This window comes from Rhinoderma darwinii, chromosome 7 (genome assembly GCF_050947455.1).
Source record: "Rhinoderma darwinii isolate aRhiDar2 chromosome 7, aRhiDar2.hap1, whole genome shotgun sequence".
Classification (NCBI taxonomy): domain Eukaryota; kingdom Metazoa; phylum Chordata; class Amphibia; order Anura; family Rhinodermatidae; genus Rhinoderma; species Rhinoderma darwinii.
The window spans coordinates 73,538,768-73,562,537 of NC_134693.1; the positions used below are offsets into that span (position 1 = coordinate 73,538,768).

The window sequence follows — 23,770 nt, forward strand, 5'->3', positions numbered from 1 at the left end:
TGTCTTTCCTTCTTTCAGACCAAGACAATAAAGGGTGTTTCAGCAGAACAGCCTGAGCAGGGCTGAGGGGGGAAATATGGCCTAAATTTGGAGATAAAATTCAAGCACAGGTGGGTAGTGGGTTAGTGTTTCGTTCCGTCCTAGACCTTTTGGTCATTTCTAATGCACCATGTTTGCCTTTTTTCTCAGCTGTTTTCTTCTGCTGTTGGAGCAACATCAATTTAATTCTTCTTTTTCAATATTCGACATTCTTGCAAATTTTATTACATTTTAACCACATTTTTGCTAACCTCTAGGTGCTGTGGTTGAAATGTCTGTCACATTCTCAATGTCATTGTCTTTTCCATGGGATTTCCCCAACTAAATATCTGCCACATAGGAAGATATTTATTTAAATTATTTCAGACCGAGAGATTGGATCTTAAATATATACATATGGGCCTACTAAAAGGCAATAAACTACTGTTATGTTTGTACAACAAAAATAAATTGTGCCTAATTAAGTGGTTCAAGTTTCATGAACATTATATTGGATTTCCTGATGTGTTCCTAAAGTGAAATAATTTTCTTGCGTGTTTTGTGTGGCCCCCAAGAGAATTTTTTGCGTATAAACATGCTTTAGGAAATAAGGGATGGAAAAATAAGAAATTGCCTAAATCCCTTTAGGGCGCAGCCTGTTTTGGCCTTGTGGACACAGCCAATTTTTTTCAAATCTGACGTGTTACTTTGTGGTAATAACTTTTGAATGCTTTTACCTATCCAAGTAATTCTGAGAATTGTTGTTTCGTGACATATTGTACTTTGTTAGTGAAAAAATTTAGTCGATACATTCAATATTTATTTCTAAAAAACACCAATTTTGAGAAAATGTGAATTTGCATTTTTCAAAATTTAAATGTATCTGCTTATAAAACAGATGGTAATACCACACAAAATAGTTACTAGTTAACATCCCCCATATGTCTACTTTGTTTGCATCTTTTTTTGAACGTCCTTTTATTTTTCTAGGACGTAACAAGGCTTAGAACTTTAGCAGCAATTTCTCACATTTTCAAGAAAATTTCAAAAGGCTATTTTTTCAGGGACCAGTTCAGTTCTGAAGTGGCTTTGCGGGCCTTATATATTAGAAAGTCCACATAAATCACCCCATTTTAAAGACTACACCCCTCAAAGTATTCAAAACAGCATTCAGAACGTCTCAACGCTTTAGGCGTTTCACAGGAATTAATGTAACGTAGAGGCGAAATTTACAAATTATATTTTTTTGCAACGTTCATTTGTAATACATTTTTTTTTCTGTAACACAGAAGGTTTTACTAGAGAGACACAACTCAGTGTTTATTGCCCATATTTTGCAGTTTTTAGAAATATCCCACATGTGGCTCTAGTGTGCTAATGGACTGAAACACAGGCCTCAGAAGCAAAGGAGCACCTAGAGGATTTTGGCGCTTTCTTTTTTTTGGAAGATATTTTAGGCACCACATCCGGTTTTAAAAAGGGTCTTGTGGTGCCAAAACAGTGGAAACCCCTCAAAAGTGAGCCTGTTTTGGAGACTACACCCCACAAGGAATTTTTCTAGGGGTATAGTTAGCATTTTCACCCACAAGTTTTTTGCTGAATTTATTGGAATTGGTCAGGTGAAAATCTTTGTTTCGGAAAAAAAAAAGTAGAAGTTTTTTGTTTTTACAAGGAATCAAGGAGAAAAAGCACCCCAACATTTGTAAAGCAATTTCCCCCGATTACATCAATATCCCATATGTGCATATGTGGTAATAAACTGCTGTCTGGACCTACGGTAGGGCTCAGAAGAGAAGATTTCACTGGAATGGTTTTCGGTGCCATGTCGCGTTCGCAGTGCTACTGAGGTACCAGTACCATGGAACCCCCAAGAAGTGACCCTATTGCACCCTTCAAAGAATTTATCTAGGTGTGTGATCACTTAAATGACCTCATGGTTGTTTTTTTTGCTGAATTTAGTGGAAATCTGGAATGAAAAATAAAATGTTACATTTTTTACAAATGTGTCTTTTATAGGACAGATTTTTCAGACCCAGAGCAGGTAAGTGAAGGAAAGAATCTCAACATCTATTGGGCTGTTTCTTCTAAGTTCAGAAATACCCAAAGTGGTCTAAATATGTTGTCTGCACACAGCAGTGCCTGGAAGTGAAGAAGCACCACAAGGATTTTGAGGCCTTATTTTTACTTTTATGATTTTTGGCCACAAGCATGGGGCCTAAAAAAGTTGTGCAGATCATACACATTTGTTATAGGATTATGTATTCATCTAGGGGTATAATGAGGGTTTTTAGTTTTGTTCTAAGTTTTTTTTTTTGTTTTTTTTTTTTTTTTTTTTTTTTTTTTTTAGAGTTTCCAATTTTAAAGATGGGTAAAAGACCAGAGTGATAAAGGGATGGGGTGAGGGTTTTAAAAGTATACAATTTTTAATCCACGGAGGTGTGAAAGATGCGGAAGCAGTCCTCCATGCAGAGTCCTTGTTTGGATGGATAAGTGTCACACTGGTATATGGTATCCTTTCGAATACCCCTTTTTGTGCAGACACGGCACCATTTTTGTGCCCCGCCTTTTTTTTGCTGTGGTAGGCACTTCACTTGGAAAGTGCTGCCCAGGAACCATTCGACAATCACTACTTGAATCAGCAGAAGTTTCCCCCACCTCGTCTCCAAGTAAAAGAGTTTTAATATGTTTTTTCTTGGTACTCCAAGTATGTACCTCGGTGGCCAGCTTTACGAAAAATTAAAAAGGAGTTATATGATGCCATCTGGACGAGGTACACTACCATTTTTTTGTACCAAAGTTAGCTTTTCCGCGTGGCACTATACCGTTTTAACACCTGATCATTCAGGTCATATCTGCCCCATGAATTTATTATATGCCTGAATACACACAGGCTCCATTGTTGACAATGTGAATCCACGTGTGGGGACGGGTGCAGCTGGTGTCATATATCAACGTTGGCATACTAACATCCTGCAGCAATGCCCTGCTTTCGCCAATTTGTAGGGAATGGCTGATGAGGGTCTTGGGAAGGTGCCTCTGGTTTCTTTGCACCGTCCCACATGCCACTATTTTCTCTAGAAGACATTTGAACAGGGGTACACTTGTGTACCAGTTATCAAAGTACAAATTGTGTCCCTGATCAAACTGTAGGAGGTCCCACACTTTCTTCCCAGTTGTGGTCAGTATGGGGGACAGTTTGGGGGCTGTATTGTTCTGTCTTTTTCAATTCAATAAGAAATTGCCTAAATCCCTTTAGGGCGCAGCCTGTTTTGGCCTTGTGGACACAGCCGATTTTTTTCAAATCTGACAAATTCAGAAAGCGTGTGTGTATCCGGTCTCCGATTCATACAGCTTGTAGACCTTGATCCTTTATCTGGCGCGCTTATTGGGCAAATATTGGTGAAACTTCAGCCTGCCCTTGAAGTGCACCAGGGATTCATTAACTGAAATTTCTTTTGCGGGGGGTGTTGCATTCTGAAAAATTTTGAGGAATAGATATTAACAAGGAGCCTAATTTTAAAAAGTCTGTTGAAATGGGGGTCCTACTGGGGGGGGGGCATTGGGAGTTGTCACTAAAGTGCAGAAATTTGAGAAGGGCCTCAAAGCGGGTTCTGGTCATTTTGTATTTTGGTACAACGGACAATGATATAAAAGGTCCATGGACCAGTAGGATCTCACTTCAGCCTTTCTAGTAGGACCCATGTTGAGTACGAACACCAAATATTTATGCACAATTGGGCTGGGCATGAAAGGAGTTGGGGTGTTCCAAAATAAATTGGTTGGGAATAATGTGTTTGGTCAACCATAAGCTGGATCAAATTTTTTGTAAAGAAGAATCTGAAACAGCTGATTAACAGGCAGTCGTCTGCACGTGCATTCCTGCCATAGCAGTACATTCTGGGATTTGCGGGGTGCTGTTTTATATTAAAAAGACTGCTAATAAGGTGTTTTTTTTAAATAATTCTTTTAACCGAACAATATACTATTTTCGGTCTACATATTGTGTTAAATAAATACTCCGTAAGAGCGGTGAACTTCTTTTCTGCTCTGGACGTAGAATGTCTCTTCTGAGAAAGCCCAGAGACATGCGCAGTGGAATGTAAAATGTCCAGTTTGAGACTGTCCTTAGACATGCGCAATTAAATGCATTTGACTTGTTAATTCCCCTTCATCTTCTCAGCAACAGGACGTGTGCGCCCAGGACATTCCACTATTGGCTGTGTGTTAGGCAGTCTTGATTTGGACGTGTTATGTCTCTTTTGAGACTAATGGCTCAGGCGAGCGTGTATCTCGTCCATGTGATGGCCGTCCCGCGGACTCCTGTATTTCAATGGGGCCGTTAACACGACTGTCGCTTCAACGGAGCGTGTTATGGGTCTGTGAAAAAATAGAACGTGTCACGCATCCCTCCATAGTATCTATGACAATGGGGGATCTGTGACAACACGTCCCGCACGGGTGTACCTCGGATTTGAAAAACTGCAGTTTTTCATGTCTGAGGTTAACTACGCTCGTTTGAATGTAGCCTAGGTCCACAGTCTTGCGCAATGGACTGAAATTTGTCTTCTATTCTTCTGACAATACGGGACATGCGGCCAGGACCGACTTGCATTGGCCGTTTGCTTAGAGGTTTGACTGGCTTATTCAGATGCCTGTCAAAAGAGGATGGACACAATCGGATCAGCGGATCTAATTGGACCTTAGTACTCATTAGCCCATGACATCATAACCGTGGTTATAAATGGTAGAAGTTTTTGTCTCCGTCGCCATTAGCCCCAATACCCCTGAAGACGATGATGGTAAAACATGTCAGGGGGGCTCTTTGAATTTTAATACAGTGTGCTGACTGGTAGTTGTATGTTATTAACAGGCAGCAGACGCAAGTTAGCAAATATACAACTAATATGTTCTACTAATATCCGAATAGCGTTGCTACATTTCAATTTTAATATTATCCACACTACCAGACCGCAGTGGCAATTTTAATTTATTTTAGTGTGGTTAAATTAAAGAGGATTTGTCAATGCCCAATCTCCTAGCTAATCTAATAGGCGCTGTCACACTGATAATACTGGTGAAAATTGTGTCCCAAAACGTTTATTTTAAAAGTTATGAGCTTTTTTCTAAATATCCAAATGAGGCTATACTACACAAATGGGTGTCAACGGCAGCGATTCGCCTGAGGTGGAGCTACCTCACAGCCTCTGACGCTGTCCTATCAGCATGAAGCTGCTTCACACAATGTGAGAGACAGGGGTATCACTGGAGGGCAGGGGTATCACTTCAAACAGCCATATCTCAGGCTCTGAAACAACTGGCGTTATCACCAGTTGAAAACGTATATGATCACGCTGTGTCGCTGGGCAGGGAAGGGGGAGAAGCTGTATGACTATGTGACAGCGTCATACAGGAAACATTACACGAGCCCAGAGTGAAGACAAAGTCACCTCATATTTGGCTATTAGGGTATGTTCACATGACCTATTTTCAGACGTAATTCAGGCGTTTTACGCCCGAATTATGCCTGAAATGACGGCTCCATTACGTCTGCAAACATCTGCCCATTGCTTGCGATGGGTTTTACGATGTTCTGTTCAGACGAGGTGTAATTTTACACGTCGCTGTCAAGACGGCGCGTAAAAATACGCCTGCGTCGAAGTGCATGTCACTTCTTTGGACGTTTTTGGAGCAGTTTTTCATTGACTTCATTAAAAAACAGCTCCTATTACGCAAAAATGGACCCATTCACTTTCATTGAACACGGACACCTTTCTGTAGCGCTACGGATGGGTGTCAGTGCCGTAGAAATGTTCCGAAAATTATGGATCATGTCCATTCTTTTCTATTTTGCAGGCCGTACTCCCATAGTTTGTATGGGAGCATGGCCCGAAAATGCGGGTGGCAGTCGGCGGGCCGTGATTGTGGGCACGGTCGTGTACATGGAGCCTAAGAGCCACATTAGCATATTTAGAAAAATGCTCGTAACTTTGCAAATAATAAACGTTTTTGAAAACAAATCACACTAGTTATCAGCTTCATAGCACCTATGAGATTAGTTAGGAGATAGGGAATTTAATAAACTAGTGACGGAGCCTCTTTTGAACCTGTTAACGCCGAAGGACGGATATATCCGTCCTCTGCAGCTGCTAGTTCGTGCAGGAGGACGGATATATCCATAATGTGATCGCGTGGGTACTGACAGTGTACACACACGATCAGCTGCAGAAGCACGGCTGTTATACACAGTCTGTCTCCTGCTTGAACTGCCGAAGCGCGCTCCGATTCCGGCAGCTTAACCCATTAAATGCCGTTATCAACAGCGACATCTCGTGTTTGACAGAGGGAGGGAGCTCCCTCTGTCACCCCATCGGCGCCCCCGCAAAGAAATAGTGGGTCGCCGTCGGGTTTCCATGGCAGCTGGGGGCCTAACAAAGACCCCCAGGTCTGTCTTCAGCAAATGCCTGTTAGGCCATGCCTCAGGCATGGCCTAATAGATTGCATGTCGGTTTTACACTGACCGGCAATACACTGTGTTCCAAATTATTATGCACATTGGATTTAAGTGTCATAAACATTTAATTATTAGTTTTTCAATGAAACTCATGGATGGTATTGTGTCTTAGGGCTCTTTGGATCATTGTAATCAATCTCCGACATCTGTGATAATTAGTTTGCCAGTTGTGCCCAATCAAAGGAAAACTACTTAAGAAGGACGTTCCACATTATTAAGCAGGCCACAGGTTTCAAGCAATATGGGAAAGAAAAAGGATCTCTCTGCTGCCGAAAAGCGTGAAATAGTGCAATACCTTGGACAAGGTATGAAAACATTGGATATTTCAAGAAAACTTAAGCGTGATCATCATACGGTGAAAAGATTTGTGGCTGATTCAGAGCACAGACGGGTTCGTTCAGATAAAGGCATAATGAGGAAGGTTTCTGCCAGACAAATTAATAGGATTAGGAGAACAGCTGCTAAAATGCCATTGCAAAGCAGCAAACAGGTATTTGAAGCCGCTGGTGCCTCTGGAGTCCCGCGAACCTCAAGGTGTAGGATCCTCCAGAGGTTTGCAAGTGTGCATAAAGCTATTATTCGGCCACCCCTAAACAATGCTCACAAGCAGAAACGGTTGCAGTGGGCTCAGAAATACATGAAGACTAATTTTCAAACCGTGTTGTTTACTGATGAGTGCCGTGCAACCCTGGATGGTCCAGATGGATGGTGTAGTGGATGGTTGGTGAATGGCCACCATGTCCCAACAAGGCTGCGATGTCAGCAAGGAGGTGGCGGAGTCATGTTTTGGGCTGGAATCATGGGGATAGAGCTGGTAGGCCCCTTTAGGGTCCCTGACGGTGTGAAAATGACCTCTGCAAAGTACGTAGAGTTTGACTGACCACTTTCTTCCCTGGTACAAAAAGAAGAACCGTGCCTTCCGTAGCAAAATTATCTTCATGCATGACAATGCACCATCTCATGCTGCAAAGAATACCTCTGTCATTGGCTGCTATGGGCATAAAAGGAGAGAAACTCATGGTGTGGCCCCCATGTTCCCCTGACCTCAACCCTATTGAGAACCTTTGGAGCATCCTCAAGCAAAATATATATGAGGGTGGGAGGCAGTTCACATCAAAACAGAAGCTCTGGGAGGCTATTCTGACATCCTGCAAAGATATTCAAGCAGAAACTGTCCAAATACTCACAAATTCAATGGATGCAAGAATTGTGAAGGTGATATCAAAGAAGGGGTCCTATGTTAACATTTAACTTGGCCTGCTACGTTTTTTTGGATTGAAAGAGCTTTTGATTTCTGTAAATATGACCTCCTGATGCTGCAAATTCAACAAATTACCATTTTAGTTCTCTTTACAACCTTTAAAATGTTTTGATCTTTGTTGTGCATAATAATTTGAAACCGTGCATTTTTAGTTTTTTACTTCTAAAAAAAAAATCTGTTATCAGGAGATTTGTTTAATAAAATTAGCATTATACTCCAACGGTTGATGGCTTGAAGACTATACCGAATGTCATTTGCATCGACTATTTAGGAAAATCAGCGAAAAATAACATTTGCATAATAATTTGGAACGCGGTGTAATGCTTTGGAATACAAAGTAGACCAAAGCATCATATATGCGATCAGCAGATCGCATAGTGAAGTCCCCTGGTGGGACTAAAATAATAAATGTAAAGCCAGTTAAATAAAGTTTGTGGAAAAAAAATATATATTTTTTTTAGTCAAAATCAAATAAAACCTACTTTTTTTTTTTTTTCCCAAAAAGTGGTTTTATTTAGTTAAAGAGCCAAATCAAATAACACATATATAGTATCCCCGCTATCGTAACAACTCGAACAATAAAATGAACACATTAATTAAACCGCCGGATGAACGGCGTCCAAAAAAAACGCAAAAAACAACGGCAAAATTCTCTCTTCTCCCATTCCCCCCCCCATAAAAAAATTAAATTAAAAGTTAGTCTATAAGTCCTATGTACCCCAAAATAGTACTCATGAAAACTACACATTGGCCCGCAAAAATCAAACCCACATACGGCCACATTGACGGAAAAATAGAAAAATGACGTCTCTTGGAATGCGGCGATGCAAAAACAAGTAATTTTTTCTAAAAGGGTTTTTATTGTGCAAACGTAGGAAAACATATAAAACCTTTTACATATTTGGTATCCCCTCAATCGTGCCGACCCATAGAATAAAGTTAACATGTTATTTACACTGCATAGTAAACGGCATAAATTTTATAACGTGAAACTCAATGCTGGAATAGCTGCTTATTTTCAATTCTCTCTTAAAATAAAGTTAATAAAAGTTAATCTATATATTATAAGCATCTAAAAATGGTACAATTACCAAATACAACTCGTCCCGCAATAAACAAGCCCTTATACGGCTAGGTCGATGGAATAAAAAAAAGTTACGACTCTTGGAATGCGACCGTGAAAAAACAAAAAATAATCCTTGGGCATTAACGCGCAAAATGGCCTGGTCATTGAGGGGTTAAGGCTTCGTTCACATATTCGTCAGGGCTACGTTCCTACGTTTCATCTGAGCTTTCTGTCGGAACGGAGCCCTGACTGACACAAACGGAAAGTGTCAAGGCCCCATGCACACGACTGTGTTTTTATCTATCCCGAAATACTGTCCGTAAATACGGATCCGTAGGCATCCGTGTTTCATCCGTATATATGGAAGGTTGTCCGTATTTCATCTGTATTCCATCCGTATATATGGATCCGTAAAAAAGGAGGCTGCAAATGATGTCGTCAGCATGTTGCATAGCAACGGTTTCGTAAATACGGACAGTATACGGATGCACATCTGTAGCCGTCCGTATTTACGGAAGCTCCCATAGGCTTCTAGTCCTTGCCAACAATGTATTTGTATATTTCTTTTTCTAGGACAATACAAGGCTTAAAACTTTAGCAGAGATTTCTCAAATTTTCAAGAACACTTCGAAAGGCCTCATTTTGGAAACCAAACCCCGCAAGGAATTTATCTAGGGGTGTAGTGAGCATTTTGACCGCATAGATTTTATTAGAATTTGGATGTGAAAATTAAAAATTAAAAAAAAAATTCAATAAGATGTTGTTTTAGCTAAAAAAAAACAAACAACAATGTTCACAAGATAAAGAAGACAAAAGTAACTTCTCTGTAGTACGGAAATACCCCATATGTGGTCATAAACTGCTGTTTGGGCACACGGCAGGGCTCAGAAGGGAGGGAGCGCCATTTGGCTTTTGGAGCACAGGTTTTGCTGGATTGGTTTCTTGGCACCATGTCTCTTTTGAAAAGCCCCAGTGGGACCAAACAGTGGAAACTATCCAAAAGTGTCTCCATTTGGGATACTACACCCTTGAGGAATGAATGTATGGGTGTAGTTAGCATTTTGACCCCACAGGTGTTTCATAGATTTTATTAGAATTGGGCAGTGAAAATGAAAAAATAAATTTTTCTTCAATAAGATGTAGCTTTAGCTCAAAATTTTTCATTTTCTCAACAAATAAAGGGGAAAAACCAACCCAACATTTGTAAAGCAATTTTTCCAGAGTACGGCAATACCATATGTGGTCATAAACTGCTGTTTGGGGACACAGTGGGGCTCAGAAGGGAAGGGGTGCCATTTGGCTTTTGGAATGCAGATTTAACAGAATTGGTTTCTGGGCACTATGTTGCATTTGCAAAGCCCCTGTGGGACCAAAACCGTGGAAATCCCCCAGAAGTGACCCCCATTTTGTAAACTACACCCCTCAAGGTATTCACCGAGGGGTGTAGTGAGCATGTTAACCCCGCAGGTGTTTTCCAGAAATTAGTGTGCACTCGATGTTGCAGAGTGAAAATGGGAATTTTTCCATAGATATGCCAGTATGTAGTGCCCAGCTTGTGCCACCATAACAAGACAGCTCCCCAATTATTATGCAGTGTTTCCCAGTTTTAGAAACACCCTACATGTGGCCCTAATCTTTTGCCTGGACATTTGACAGGGCTCAGGAGTGAAAGAGTGCCGTGCGAAAGAGTCCTAATTTGGCGATTTACATAATATTGGTTCACAATTGCAGAGGCTCCTATGTGAAATAATAAAAGAAACCCCTGAGAAGTGATACCATATGGGAAACACCCCTCAAGGCATTTATGAATGGGTTTAGTGAGCATTTTCACCCCACAGGTGTTTTCCATAAGTGAACGCGCTGCGGATGGTGCAAAGCAAAAATTTAAGTTTTTACCTAGATATGCCATTTCCATGGCAAATATGTTGTGCCACTGGAGACACACACCCCAAAAATTAAGTGTTCTACTGGTTAGGGCAATGCCATATATGTGTTTAGTAAACTGCTGTTTGTGCACACTGTAGGGCTCAGAGGGGAGGGAGCACCATTTGGCTTTTGGACCGTGGATTTTGCGTGGTAGTTTTTGTTTGGCGTTTTACTAGTATTTCAGTTTATAATGTGGGGGCATATGTAAGCTGGGCAGAATACATCAGGGGCATAGTCAGGTGGTATAATAATGGCGTAAAACAGAATAATTCGTAGACATTTGTTGCGCTGTGAAGCAATCCTTTATGCACAGGCCAGTGTCGCACTGATAAATGGTGTTCTTTCTTATCCCCCTTTTGGTACACACTCCACACCTTTTGCAGTTTGGGGAATATTGCTGGGAATGTGTTGTCCTGGTATAATACGAGTACTCTTGCTTCCAACAGATATGTTAGCGTCCTACCCTTCCTGGTTTGCTAATTTTAGGGCCTTGATAAATCGCCGCTTGAAACAGGAGAAATGTTCCCCTCGGGCCTGCACTACTGCATATTTTTAATTTCTTGACTTATTAGAGCCTTAACTAATGTTATTTTTTTATAGACATAGTGGCATGAGGGCTGTTTTATTGCGGGACGAGCTGTAGTTTTTATTGGCACCATTTTGGGGTACATGCGACTTTTTGATCACTTTTTATCCTATTTTTTTGGGAGGAAAGGTGACCAAAAAACAGCAATTCTGGCATTTTGTTTTTTAGCTTATTTTTTTTTCTACAGCATTCACCTTGTGTTATGAATTACATGTTAACTGTATTCTGCGGGTCAGTACGGTACTGGTGATACCAAATTTATTTCACTTATTTATGTTTTACAACTTTTTGCACAATAAAATAACTTTTACAAATAATTTTTTTCTGTTGCCATGTTGTACGAGTCATAACTTTTACATTTTTTTCGTCGACTGAGCTGTATGAGGGCTTGTTTTTTGCGAGACGAGCTATAGTGTATATAGGTACCATTTTTGAAAACATGCGACTTTTAGATCACTTTTTTTTTTCTTTTCTCAAATTTTGTAGGGAAAAGTGACCAGAAAACAGAAATTCTGGTATTTTTGTTTTTTATGTTTATTTTACGCCGGTCACCATGTGGAATAAATAATATAATATTTTTATAGTTCAGGCCGTTACGGTCACGGCGATACCAAATATGTATGGTTTATTTCTTTTTTTCAATAATAAAGGACTTGATAAGGAATAAAGGGCATTAGTGTTTTATTTTATTACATGAAACTTTTTATTATATTTTGTACAAATAATTTGTATTTTTTATTTTTATTTTTTTTTTAGTCCCACTAGGGGAGTTGAAGGTCCAACTGTCAGATTTTTTTTTTCCGATACATTGCACTACCTGTGTAGTACAATGTATTCGATCTGTCAGTCATTCACTGACAGCGAGCCGATTAGGCTTCTCCTCTGGGTGGGGCGTAATGGCGGAACAGGAGGCCATTGTTAGTCCCCCTGTTGCCATAGCAGCAGTCTGCTGCCAACCACTAAGATGCAGCGATCGCTTTCGATCGCTGCATCTAAGGGGTTAATGGCAGGATTCAGAGCTAGCTCTGGTTCCTGCCGTTACATGTGGATGTCTGCTGTAACATACTCCGCTGATGTTGCCGCCTCATCTCCTGAGCCAAAGCCATCTTGGTGACGGCTACGGAAGCCTTTTAGTCCCCGCCTAAAAGGCTTCTGTATTAGGCAGGCCACTATTAGGCCTCCGGTTGCCATTGCAGCCACCGGCACCCCGGCAATTTCTTTGCTGGGGTGCAGATGAGCTGCAAACACATTAAATGTAACGATCGCTTTTGACCGCTACATTTAAGGGGTTAATAGCTTTGATCCCCGCCAAATTCGGTCCCCGCCATTACAGCAGGGTGTCAGCTGTAAGATACAGCTGACATCTGGGGATGATGGCACCGACTCAGCTTCTGGATGGTGCCATCCATTTGTCGGAAGTATACTGGCTGTCCATGAATTATACTTACAACAAATGTCGGGAAGGTGTAAAAGGGAACCTGTCACCATCATTTCACCTATTAGACTTTACTTACCCCTCGCTGCCACTGCTTTCAAAAGTTCATTTCCGTTATCCCCTCTCCTAAACTCCTCCGAGCGTAAATAATGGTCTGTGCCTTTTATGCTAATAATATGGCAGTCTTGTTCATTCCTCTTCTTATACCTGCCCACCGCCGAAAAGTAGCTTATCCTGAATGCTGAAATCTCGTCTGAGATAGCGCACATGCGCCCATCATGTAGGGTCCAACACCCTTCCGAGCCTCAAATCTAGTAATCTTGTGCTGCTATGGTGTCACGATGTGCACAAGCACGGGATTTTATGTGTGCTGGGAGGAGGTGTGGAGCGGTCAAGCAAAAGTAAGGAGGTGGGGTTAACTCGGAAAGGAATGAAAATATTACCCTTTTTCAAACGAAGATACGGCACGGGAATACTAAAAAACGGATTTACTAATGGTACAGAGCCTACTTAGAAGCTAATTATAGGTTACATAAAAATGTTGTGTTTTTTTTACCCACTTCCACAAGGTATTGCTGATTTAATAGGTGAAATGCTGGTGACAGGTTTCCTTTAAAGGGGTTTACCCATCAGGGACATTTATGACATATCCACAGGATATATCATAAATGTCAGATAGGTATGGGTCCCACCTCGCTGAGCTACCTTGTTTCCGTAAGTCCAATAGAACTGAATGGTAGTTACGGAAACCGCGTAGCTCAGCGAGCTACGCTATTTTCTTCTTCATGGTCGGGAATCACACGCTTCAGCTTAAACACAGAGTGGTAGAATGGGGTTTAGGGGCCCCGATCTAGAGATAAATGCGGGTCCCGCAGCTGTCTTACATTTATGTATATCCTGTGGATAGGTCATGAATGTCCCTGATAGTATAATCCCTTTAAGTGAGCAGGACAGCTACCTGTTAACCCCATAACGAACAGGCCATTTTTGGCCTTGATCACGAAGGATTATTTTTCGTTTTTTCACGGTCTCATTCCAAGAGTCACAACTTTTTTTTTATTTTTCCATCGACATATCTGTATAAGGGCTTGTTTTTTGCGGGACGAGTTGTATTTTTCAATTGCACCATTTTGGGTGCATATAATATATCGATTAACTTTATTTTAGGAGGGAATTAAAAATAATCAGCTATTCCAGCATTGTTTTTCACGTTTTAAAATTACTCCGTTCACTATGGGCTGTAAATAACATGTTACCTTTATTCTATGGGTCGGCACGATTACAAGGATACAAAATATGTTAAGGTTTTATATGTTTTCCTACATTTGCACAAGAAAAACCCTTTTAAATAATTGTTTTTGCATCGTCCCGCACCGAGAGCCGTAACTCTTTTTCGTTTTCTGTCCATGCAGCCATATGTGGGCTTGTTTTTTGCAGGACAATGTGTAGTTCTGAAAAATAGAAAAATTTCTTTGGTACTATTTTAGGGTACATAAGACTTATTGATTAACTTTTTTTGGGTGGGGGGGGGGGGAATGTTGCAGTTTTTGGTTTGTTTTTTTATGCCATTCACCTGGCAGTTTATAAATTTAAATTTTTATAGTCCCACATGGAGCTTCACTATGCAATCTTCTGATCGCAGAAATAATGCTTTGGTATACTTCGTATACCAAAGCATTATAGCCTGTCCTTTACTGAAGACAGACCTGGGGGCCTCTGTTTGGCCCCCGGCTGACATGGAAACCCATAGACGCCACGCGATCGCGTCGCGGGGGTGCCGATGTGGTAGCAGATGGAGCTCCCTCCCTCTGTCATAAACCTTAGATGCCACGTTCGCTATTGACCGTGGCATCTAAGGGGTTAAACTGCTGCAATCCGAGTACTCTCCAATTGCAGCATAAGCTTGGCTGTGTAGAACAGCCGTGCTCCTGCTTCTGATCTCGTGCGTACAGTGGCAGTACCCACGAGATATGAGTGACCGATACACTACCATTCAAAAGTTTAGGGTCACTTAGAAATTTCCTTATTTTTGAAAGAAAAGCACAGTTTTTTTCAATGAAGATAACATTATATTAAAAATACACTCTATACATTGTTGTGCTAAATGACTATTCTAGCTGCAAACGTCTGGTTTTTAATGCAATATCTACATAGGTGTATAGAGGCCCATTTCCAGCAACCATCACTCCAGTGTTCTAATGGTACATTGTGTTTGCTAACTGTGTTAGAAGGCTAATGGATGATTAGAAAACACTTGAAAACCCTTGTGCAATTATGTTAGCACCGCTGTAAACCGTTTTGCTGTTTAGAGGAGTTATAAAACTGACCTTCCTTTGAGCTAGTTGAGAATCTGGACCATTACATTTGTGGGTTCGATTAAACTCTCAAAATGGCTAGAAAAAGAGAGCTTTCATGTGAAACTCGACAGTCTATTCTTCTTAGAAATGAAGGCTATTCCATGCGAGAAATTGCCAAGAAACTGACTATTTCCTACAACGGTGTGTACTACTCCCTTCAGAGGACAGCACAAACAGGCTCTAACCAGAGTAGAAAGAGAAGTGGGAGGCCCCGCTGCACAACTGAGCAACAAGACAAGTACATTAGAGTCTCTAGTTTGAGAAATGGACGCCTCACAGGTCCTCAACTGGCAGCTTCATTAAATAGTACCCGCAAAACGCCAGTGTCAACGTCTACAGTGAAGAGGCGACTCCGGGATGCTGACCTTCAGGGCAGAGTGGCAAAGAAAAAGCCATATCTGAGACTGGCTAATAAAAGGAAAAGATTAATATAGGCAAAAGCACACAGACATTGGACGGAGGAAGATTGGAAAAAAGTGTTATGGACAGACGAATCGACGTTTGAGGTGTTTGGATCACACAGAAGAACATTTGTGAGACGCAGAACAACTGAAAAGATGCTGGAAGAGTACCTGACGCCATCTGTCAAGCATGGTGGAGGTAATGTGATGGTCTGGGTTTGCTTTGGTGCTGGTGAATTTGGAGATTTGTACAAAGTAAAAGGGATTTTGAATAAGGAAGGCTATCACTCCATTTTGCAATGCCATACCCTGTGGACAGCGCTTGATTGGAGCCAATTTCATCCTACAACAGGACAATGACCCAAAGCACACCTCCAAATTATGCAAGAACTATTTAGGGAAGAAACAGGCAGCTGGTATTCTATCTGTAATGGAGTGGCCAGCGCAGTCACCAGATCTCAACCCCATAGAGCTGTTGTGGGAGCAGCTTGACCGTATGGTACGCAAGAAGTGCCCATCAAGCCAATCCAACTTGTGGGAGGGGCTTCTGGAAGCATGGGGTGAAATTTCTCCCGATTACCTCAGCAAATTAACAGCTAGAATGCCAAAGGTCTGCAATGTTGTAATTGCTGCAAATGGAGCATTCTTTGACGAAAGCAAAGTTTGAAGGAGAAAATTATTATTTCAAATAAAAATCATTATTTCTAACCTTGTCAATGTCTTGACTATATTTTCTAGTCATTTTGCAACTAATTTGATAAATACAAGTGTGAGTCTTCATGGAAAACACAAAATTGTCTGGGTGACCCCAAACTTTTGAACGGTAGTTTATATTCGTCTCAATGTGGGAACTAGCACCTGGTTGTGACGGATATATCCGTCGATTTGTTGTTATCGTGATCACAAGTTCTGAAAAAAAAATATTTTTTACTTTATAGATATAATCAAACTCCAAAAAGGTGCACCGGCTTCTTTGTGGAAATAAGTAATTGGTAATCAACAAATTGAAAGGTAATTAGTTTTGTTAAAATGTATGTTGGTTATCTCCATACAGTAGCCAGTGCACCCCCACTTTGACCAATGTTTTGGGCATATAATCAGAATTTCAGGCACGCTGACATTCGTATATAGCAAAGACTTCAAATTGTGTATTATCTGCTATTTTCATAGTGCCAACATATTGCACAGACCGTAATCAATCCGTTCCGATCTCTGGTGGGTCTAGTTTTGTAAATTGGGTTTTACACTGCGATTATCGTGTTGACCAGCGTTCATATAACGCTTGTTTCTGATAATTTCCCTGTTTTACACACGGCAGCGATCAGCAGATGAACGAGCAAACGCTCGATCATCTGTGGTCGTATCGTGTAAACAGGGAGACGTGCCGCCGACATGATGGTAATGTATGGGGACGTGTGATCGGAGTAACGACCACTCGTCCCAATCCATATCTCCGTGTGACAGGCGCAAACAAGCGCCAATCAACGATGTTTCGTTGATCGCGCTCGCTGCACTGGCCGATTTTATCTGCCGGTGTTAATGGCCTTTATGAAAGGTTAGCCCAGCATGGCAGAATCAACTTAATGGGAAGTTTGTTAACCTAAATACCTTTCTGGAATATGATAAGATACCAGGAGTCTTCAAGAAAATTGGCTTAACGTGGGGGAGAGCATAAAAACTCTTGACCCCCTATATGCATCTCAAGTTGACCATGCACATAAAAAAAAGCTGTTGGCTGAATATTCGTTTGCATGACCCCGATTTCTCCCAACTTCAATGTAAACTTGCATAGGAACCCCATAAACATTGGTTCATTAGCTAATCCTGCTGATATTGGCGGGTACAGACACCTATCTAATGTGTAAGGGCAGCTTTAGCTTATAACATTGTATAGTTCGGAATAACTGCATCTTCCAAAGGGCATCCCCTTCTCATTTTCCCCTTGAATGCTGTGGTCCGCTTTGATCGCAATAGCGGCGGAGATGAGAGGTTTCTCTGATCTCCGCCATTAGAGCGTGGCTGCGGCTGTGTAATACAACATTGCACCACTCAAGTGTGTGCGCGGTCAGCATGAAGTGATTCAATGGTGCAGTCACTGAAGACAGATCATGGGGGTGTTCTGCAGTGCCCCCACCATGTTCTGTCTTCAGTGCTGGCGCTCATTAGTGCAGCGCTGGTTGCATCACCTCATGCTGACCACGCTTGAGGGATCCTGGCATCTAAATAGTATCGCTATTTCGATGCATCATGCAACAAATATATATATATATATATATATATATATATGTGTGTGTCACGAATGGTCTGTGGACTCACTGGGGCGTAGCGCTTTGGCGGTATGACAGCTGGCCAACAGGGCGCAGGTCAATGTCTATAGTTCGTATAGGTACCTGTGGCAGCTGGGACAGTAGCAAGGCAGGCTCGGCTGGGACTAGGCAGCAGGTAGACGTCCGGCGTGGTGAAGCAGGTCAGGCATGGTATACATCACGGCACGACTTTGGCTCAGCACAGTACTAGACCAGGATAGTATGGAATGCAGGGAACAGGAACACACTAGGAGACCATTGCATAGACAAACTAGGGAAACCACAACAACACTCAGGCATCAAAGCAGGGGGCTGGACCCCTTTTATAGTCCAGGATACTCACGGCCTGATGATCATCAAAGTCCTGTGCGCGCGCTGCCCCTTTAAGAGCGGGCAAGAGCGTGCACGCGCACCCTACGGGATCCGGCTGAGGGGAGTGGAAGCAAGCGCTGGCGTCTCCTGAGGAGGAGGCTGGGGCCTGCGCTTGCCGACTCGTGGCTGTCAGGGGAGATTGGAGGTGACTGCCCACAGCCACGGCAATACATATATACATTTCTAATAAGTATATGTGTGCGTGTGTGTCTGTGTGTGTGTATGTGTATATATATATATGTGTGCATGCGTGTGTGTATATATATATATATATATATATATATATTTGCCACAATCATAACAAACTGTAAAAAAAAAAAAAAAAAAAAGTTAACCAAATAATTAAACCATGCATTGCCAAAAAAAAAAAAAAACTCTAGTGAAGTTGCACTTTATAAATTATGATTTAGGACAAATATAAAAATCCATCAATAAATGTTATGCACATCCCAAAATGGTGCCAAAAATACAACTTGTCTCACAAAAACAAGCCCCCAGACCGCTACGTCTATGGAAAAAAATTATAAAGTTATAGGTCTTTGAAAGTGGTGCCCCAAAAATAAATTTTTCCCATAAAGCATGTTTTTATTCAGCAATTGTAAAAAATAAAAAACTATATAAATTTAATATCACCGTACCTACTCCTAGAATATAGTTAACATGTTGTTTTATACCACAGCATTGTGTATTTAAAAATAATAAAAAATTACAGGGTTAACGGAAAAATAAAGTTAGAGTTCTTGGAGTCTATAAAATCTTTAAAAAAATTGCATGGTCCTGAAAGCCCAAAATAAGCAGGTCCTTAACCCCTTGCTGTACAATGACATAACTGTCATGGCACAGGGGGAAGAAGTGGGCTCACGGGCTGCATACTCTGCGTGCATCAGCTGTAGATTACAGCTGACCCCTCGCGCAAACGGATGTTTAACTACTTAGATGCCATGGTCACCAGCAACCATGATAACTAAGCCATTAAAAGGAGGGGTGGAACCCCATCTGTCACTCCAAAGGCCCTCCCCTGTGGTGCGATCGTGGAGTGACAAAGGTTGTCATGGCAGCCTGGGGACCTAATGAATGCCCCAAGGTCTGCCATCTTTCTGCTCCTAAGGCTTGCCAGAGGCATAGCTTAAAGGAGTTGGCCACCTTTTAAAAAACAATTGTGCAATACGTTCTACATATGTAATTAAGTATCTTTGTAGTAGACTTACCGTTTCAAAGGTGTATAGGTCTACTACAGAGTTGTCATGTGACTCTGCCAGCTTTGTAAATCTTCTCTTCCGCTGTCGTTTCTTCGTTCTGTACTTCTGGACGAGCTCCTCTTGCGGTCCTTTGCTCGAACGGTGCATCATCCGTGTGATGCCCCTGTCGTGGGCTCTTCCGATAGACGTCTTCGTGAATTTGCGCCTGTGCGTTTCAATTTTTTTTTAGGAATCGCATGCGCAGTAAAAATGAAATGTATTGCACCTGCGCATTAAAAGTTGATTTATTGCGCCTGCGCAGTAGAATCGAACTTATTTCGCCTGCAAAGTTGATTTATTGATTTGACTTCGCAGGCGCAATAAATCAACTTTTAATGTGCAGGCGCAATACATTTTATTTTTACTGTGAATGCGTGATTCATAAAAAAAAAAATTAAACCGTGCAGCCGAAAGTTCACAAGGACGTCCATCGGAAAAGCCATCCACTGTGCATTAACCCCTTTGCGCACTATGACTTAATAGCACGTCATGGTGCGGGGGTTGATGTATGGAGCGGGCTCACGTGCTGAGCCCGCTCCATACGCTGCGGGTGTCGGCAGTGTATTACAGCTGACACCCGGTACTAACGGACAGGAACAGCGATCGTGCGGTTACAGAAGCCTGTAAAAATAACAATATACTACAATACATTAGTATTGCAGTATATTGTACCCGCGATCCAATGATCGCTAGTACAAGTCCCCTAAGGGGACTAATAAAATATTTAGAAGAATTAGTTATTAGTAGTGAGAAAGAAAAAAGTTTAAAGTTAAAAAAAAAAAGTTTCCCATTTTTATTGTAAAGTAATGTAAAAAAAATTAACAAGATTGGTATCGCTGTGTCAGTAAAAGACCGAAATATTACAATATACCATTATTTAACTTGCACGGTGAACACCGTAAAAAACGTAAATAATTTAAACCGCCAAAATCGCTGTAGTTTTCGTTTTTACCGCACGGCGAAAGCTGTAAAAACGAAAACACCAAAAAATGGAATCAGATTTTTTCCCTAAATTACTAGTTTTTTCCCATTTCCCAGTACTATTTATAGCACTTTAAATGGTGTCAATAGAAACTACAATTTCTCCCGCAAGAAATAAGCCCTCACTTCACTCTACTGACGGAAAAAGAAAAACTTTATGGCTATTGGAAGGTGGGGAGTAAAAAACTAATGAATCAGTCCTGAAAGGGTTAATTCATTTCTAATGAAAAACCGTATGACCACATGTGGGGTATTTCCGTACTCGGGAGAATTTGCTTTACAAAAATTTGTTGTTTATTTCTACTTTATCCCTTGTGAAAATGAGAAAATGCTACATTTTAGTGGAAAAAAATTGTGATATTAATTTTCTCCGCCTAATTCTAATAAATTCTGCAAAAGACCTGTGGAGTCTAAATGCTCACTATACCCCTAGAAACATTCCTTGAGTTGTGTTTCCAAAGTGGGGTAACTTGGGGGGTTTCCACTGTTTTGGTCCCTCCAGGGCGTTGCAAAGGCGGCATGGCACCGAAAAACAATCCAGCAAAATCCATGCTCCAAAATCCAAATGGTGCTACTTCCCTTCTGAGCGCTGCCATGGGTCCAATCCGCAGGTTACTACCACATATGGGGTATTGCCGTAATCAGGAGAAAATGCTTTACAAATGTTGTGGTTCTTTTATTCCTTGTAAAAATTTTAAATTTCTATGCTTTTTCAGAAAAAGTCGATTTTCATTTTCACTGCCTAATTTCAATATATTTAGCGAAAAACCTGTGTGGTCAAAATGCTAACTATACCCCTAGATAAGTTCCTTGATAGGTGTAGTTTCCAAAATGGGGTCACTTTTGGAGGGTTCCCCCTGTTTTGGTCCCTCCAGGGTGTTGCAAACGCGACATGGAACCGAAAACCAATCCAGCAAAATCCGTGCTCCAAAATCCAAATGGCGCTCCTTCCCTTCTGAGCCATGCTGTGGGTCCAATCAGCAGTTTATTGCCACATATGGGATATTGCCGTAATCGGGAGACATTGCTTTACAAATGCTGCGGTGCATTTTCTTTATTATTTTTTGTAAATATTACAAATTTCTGTTTTTTAAGAAAAAAAGATTTTCATTTTTACAGACTAATTCTAATAAATTTAGCGAAAAACCTGTGTGGTCAAAATGCTAACTATAGACCTAGATAAATTCCTTGAGGGGTGTGGTTTCCAAAATGGGGTAACTTTTGGGGTGTTTCCACTGTTTTGGCACCACAAGACCTCTTCAAAACTGACACGGTGCCTAAAATATATTCTATAAAAAAGGAGGCCCAAAATCCACTAGGTCCTCCTTTTGCTTCGGAGGCCGGTGCTTCAGTCCTTTATCACACAAGGGCCACGTGGGATATTTCTAAAAACTGCAGAATCTGGGCAATAAAATATTGAGTTGCATTTCTCTGGTAAAACCTTCTGCGTTACAAAAGAAAATGTATTAGAAATGAATTTCGGCAAAAAAAATAACATTTTTAAATTTCACCTCTACTTTGCTTTAACTCCTGTGAAACGCCTAAAGGGTTAAAACACTTAGTGAATGCTGATTCGAATACCTTGAGGGGTGCAGTTTTCAAAATGACACTTCTGAATCTTTTCTACGAGATTCCAGCAAGGGAAGCGTAATCTCGCAAGATTACGATGTAACCTGTCATTTCAAACGAGATTACGCTTGCCTTGCTGGAATCTCACAGAAAAGATTCAGAAGTGTCAGGATTCTGAATAAACATCACGCCCAGGCTGGTAGTGATGTATATTCATTATCAGGACACTGCAGTAATGTTAGTGTTTGTGTATGTGGTTGCACATAACGATATAACTATATCGCTAGTGCAGTGTAAATGAATGGAGAGACGTGTATGATGCTGATTGGTCAGCGTCATACACTCCTCTGTACAAGGCCCACTTGGTCAATAGTAAAACACGCCCACTTGGGCATTAAGAAACTCATTAGCATAAAGCTAAAAATCGCTCATAAAGTGGTTTAAAATAGATATTTTTTTTTTTAAATAAAAAGCACTGCTGTCACCTACATTATAGCGCCGATCTCCTTATGTAGGAGATAGGCCACTTATAATGTGGTGACAGAGTCTCTTTAACTTTATTCTACTGCTCAATACGATTACTGTTCTATCAAATTTATATAGTTGTTTTTTGTTTTTTTTGTTTCACTACTCTTACAAAGAAAACTATTTGTAAAACAAAATTTGTTTTGTTTGACCACATTTTGAAAGCCATAACTTTTATTTTTTCATCGATTTGACTGGTGTGTGGGCTTATTTTTTTGCGGGGGGCTGTAGTTTTTATTGGTACCATTTTTTGGTACGTACAACTTTATCACTTTTTATTACATATTTTTTTAATAGACAAGGTGACAAAATAAACAGTGATTCTGGTGTTTTTAATTATATATATTTTTTTTTTACGGCTTTCACTGTGAAAATTAAATGATATATTGTAATAGATTTAGACTTTTACGGACTTGGCGATTACCAATTATTTTTTATTTTTTTACATTGCTTTAGAGGGAAAACGGGAAAAGGTGGGTTGTGTTTTTTTTTACTTTTTTTAATGGTTTTTATATTTTTACATTTTATTATTTTTTTTCCACTACTGAAAACATTTAATGGGGTTTTCTGGCCAAAAATATTGATGGCCTATCCTCAGGATAGACCATCAATAGCTGATGGGTCGGGTTCCGACTCCCATGACCACCCTGCCGATCAGGTATTTAGAAGGGGGTGCAGCGCTCATACGAGAGCTGCTTTCCCCTTCATTTCTACTTGCTTTCTGTGAATCGTCGACACAAATTTAGCAGCGATTCACAGGTATTGCAGCCTTCTCCTCCCATTCACTTCAATGGGAGAAGAAGGCTGCAATACCTGTGAATCACCACTACATCAGTGTCGACGATTTACAATGAGCAAGTAGAAATGAAAGGGAAGCAGCGCTCGTACGAAGTGGTTAAACGGCCAGGAACAGAGCAATCTCTGTTCCTGGCTGTTAGTGCAAGGTGTCAGCTGACACCTGCAGCATATGTAGCAGGTTCAGTGCGTGAGCCCGTTTTATACTTCAACCCGCGCACCAGGATGTGCAGTTACGTCCAGGTGTGTAAAGGAGTTAAAATGTGAACAATTTCTGCTAAGTTTATAAGCATTCTAACTCCTAAAAAATGAAAAAGGATGTTTAAAAACGATGCCAACATAAAGTAGACATATGGTAAATGTTAATTAGTAACCTATTTGTGTGGTATTACTATCTCTTAAAAGCAGATGAATTCAAATTTA

General features: G+C 40.8%; 1 protein-coding gene across 4 annotated transcripts in view; it reads left to right on the forward strand.

The window, feature by feature from the left end:
* TCF20 (transcription factor 20) overlaps positions 1-23,770 on the forward strand; it is a 180,909-nt gene that overhangs the window by 138,762 nt on the left and 18,377 nt on the right. For 3 of the 4 annotated variants that reach the window (XM_075833542.1, XM_075833544.1, XM_075833543.1), the window contains exon 5: positions 19-110. The exons of the other annotated variant lie outside the window; for it this stretch is intronic. In XM_075833542.1, the coding sequence (XP_075689657.1) occupies positions 19-66 (48 nt within the window). In that variant the 3' untranslated portion in view covers positions 67-110. The remainder of the gene's footprint in view (positions 1-18; positions 111-23,770) is intronic. 4 annotated transcript variants of the gene reach the window in all.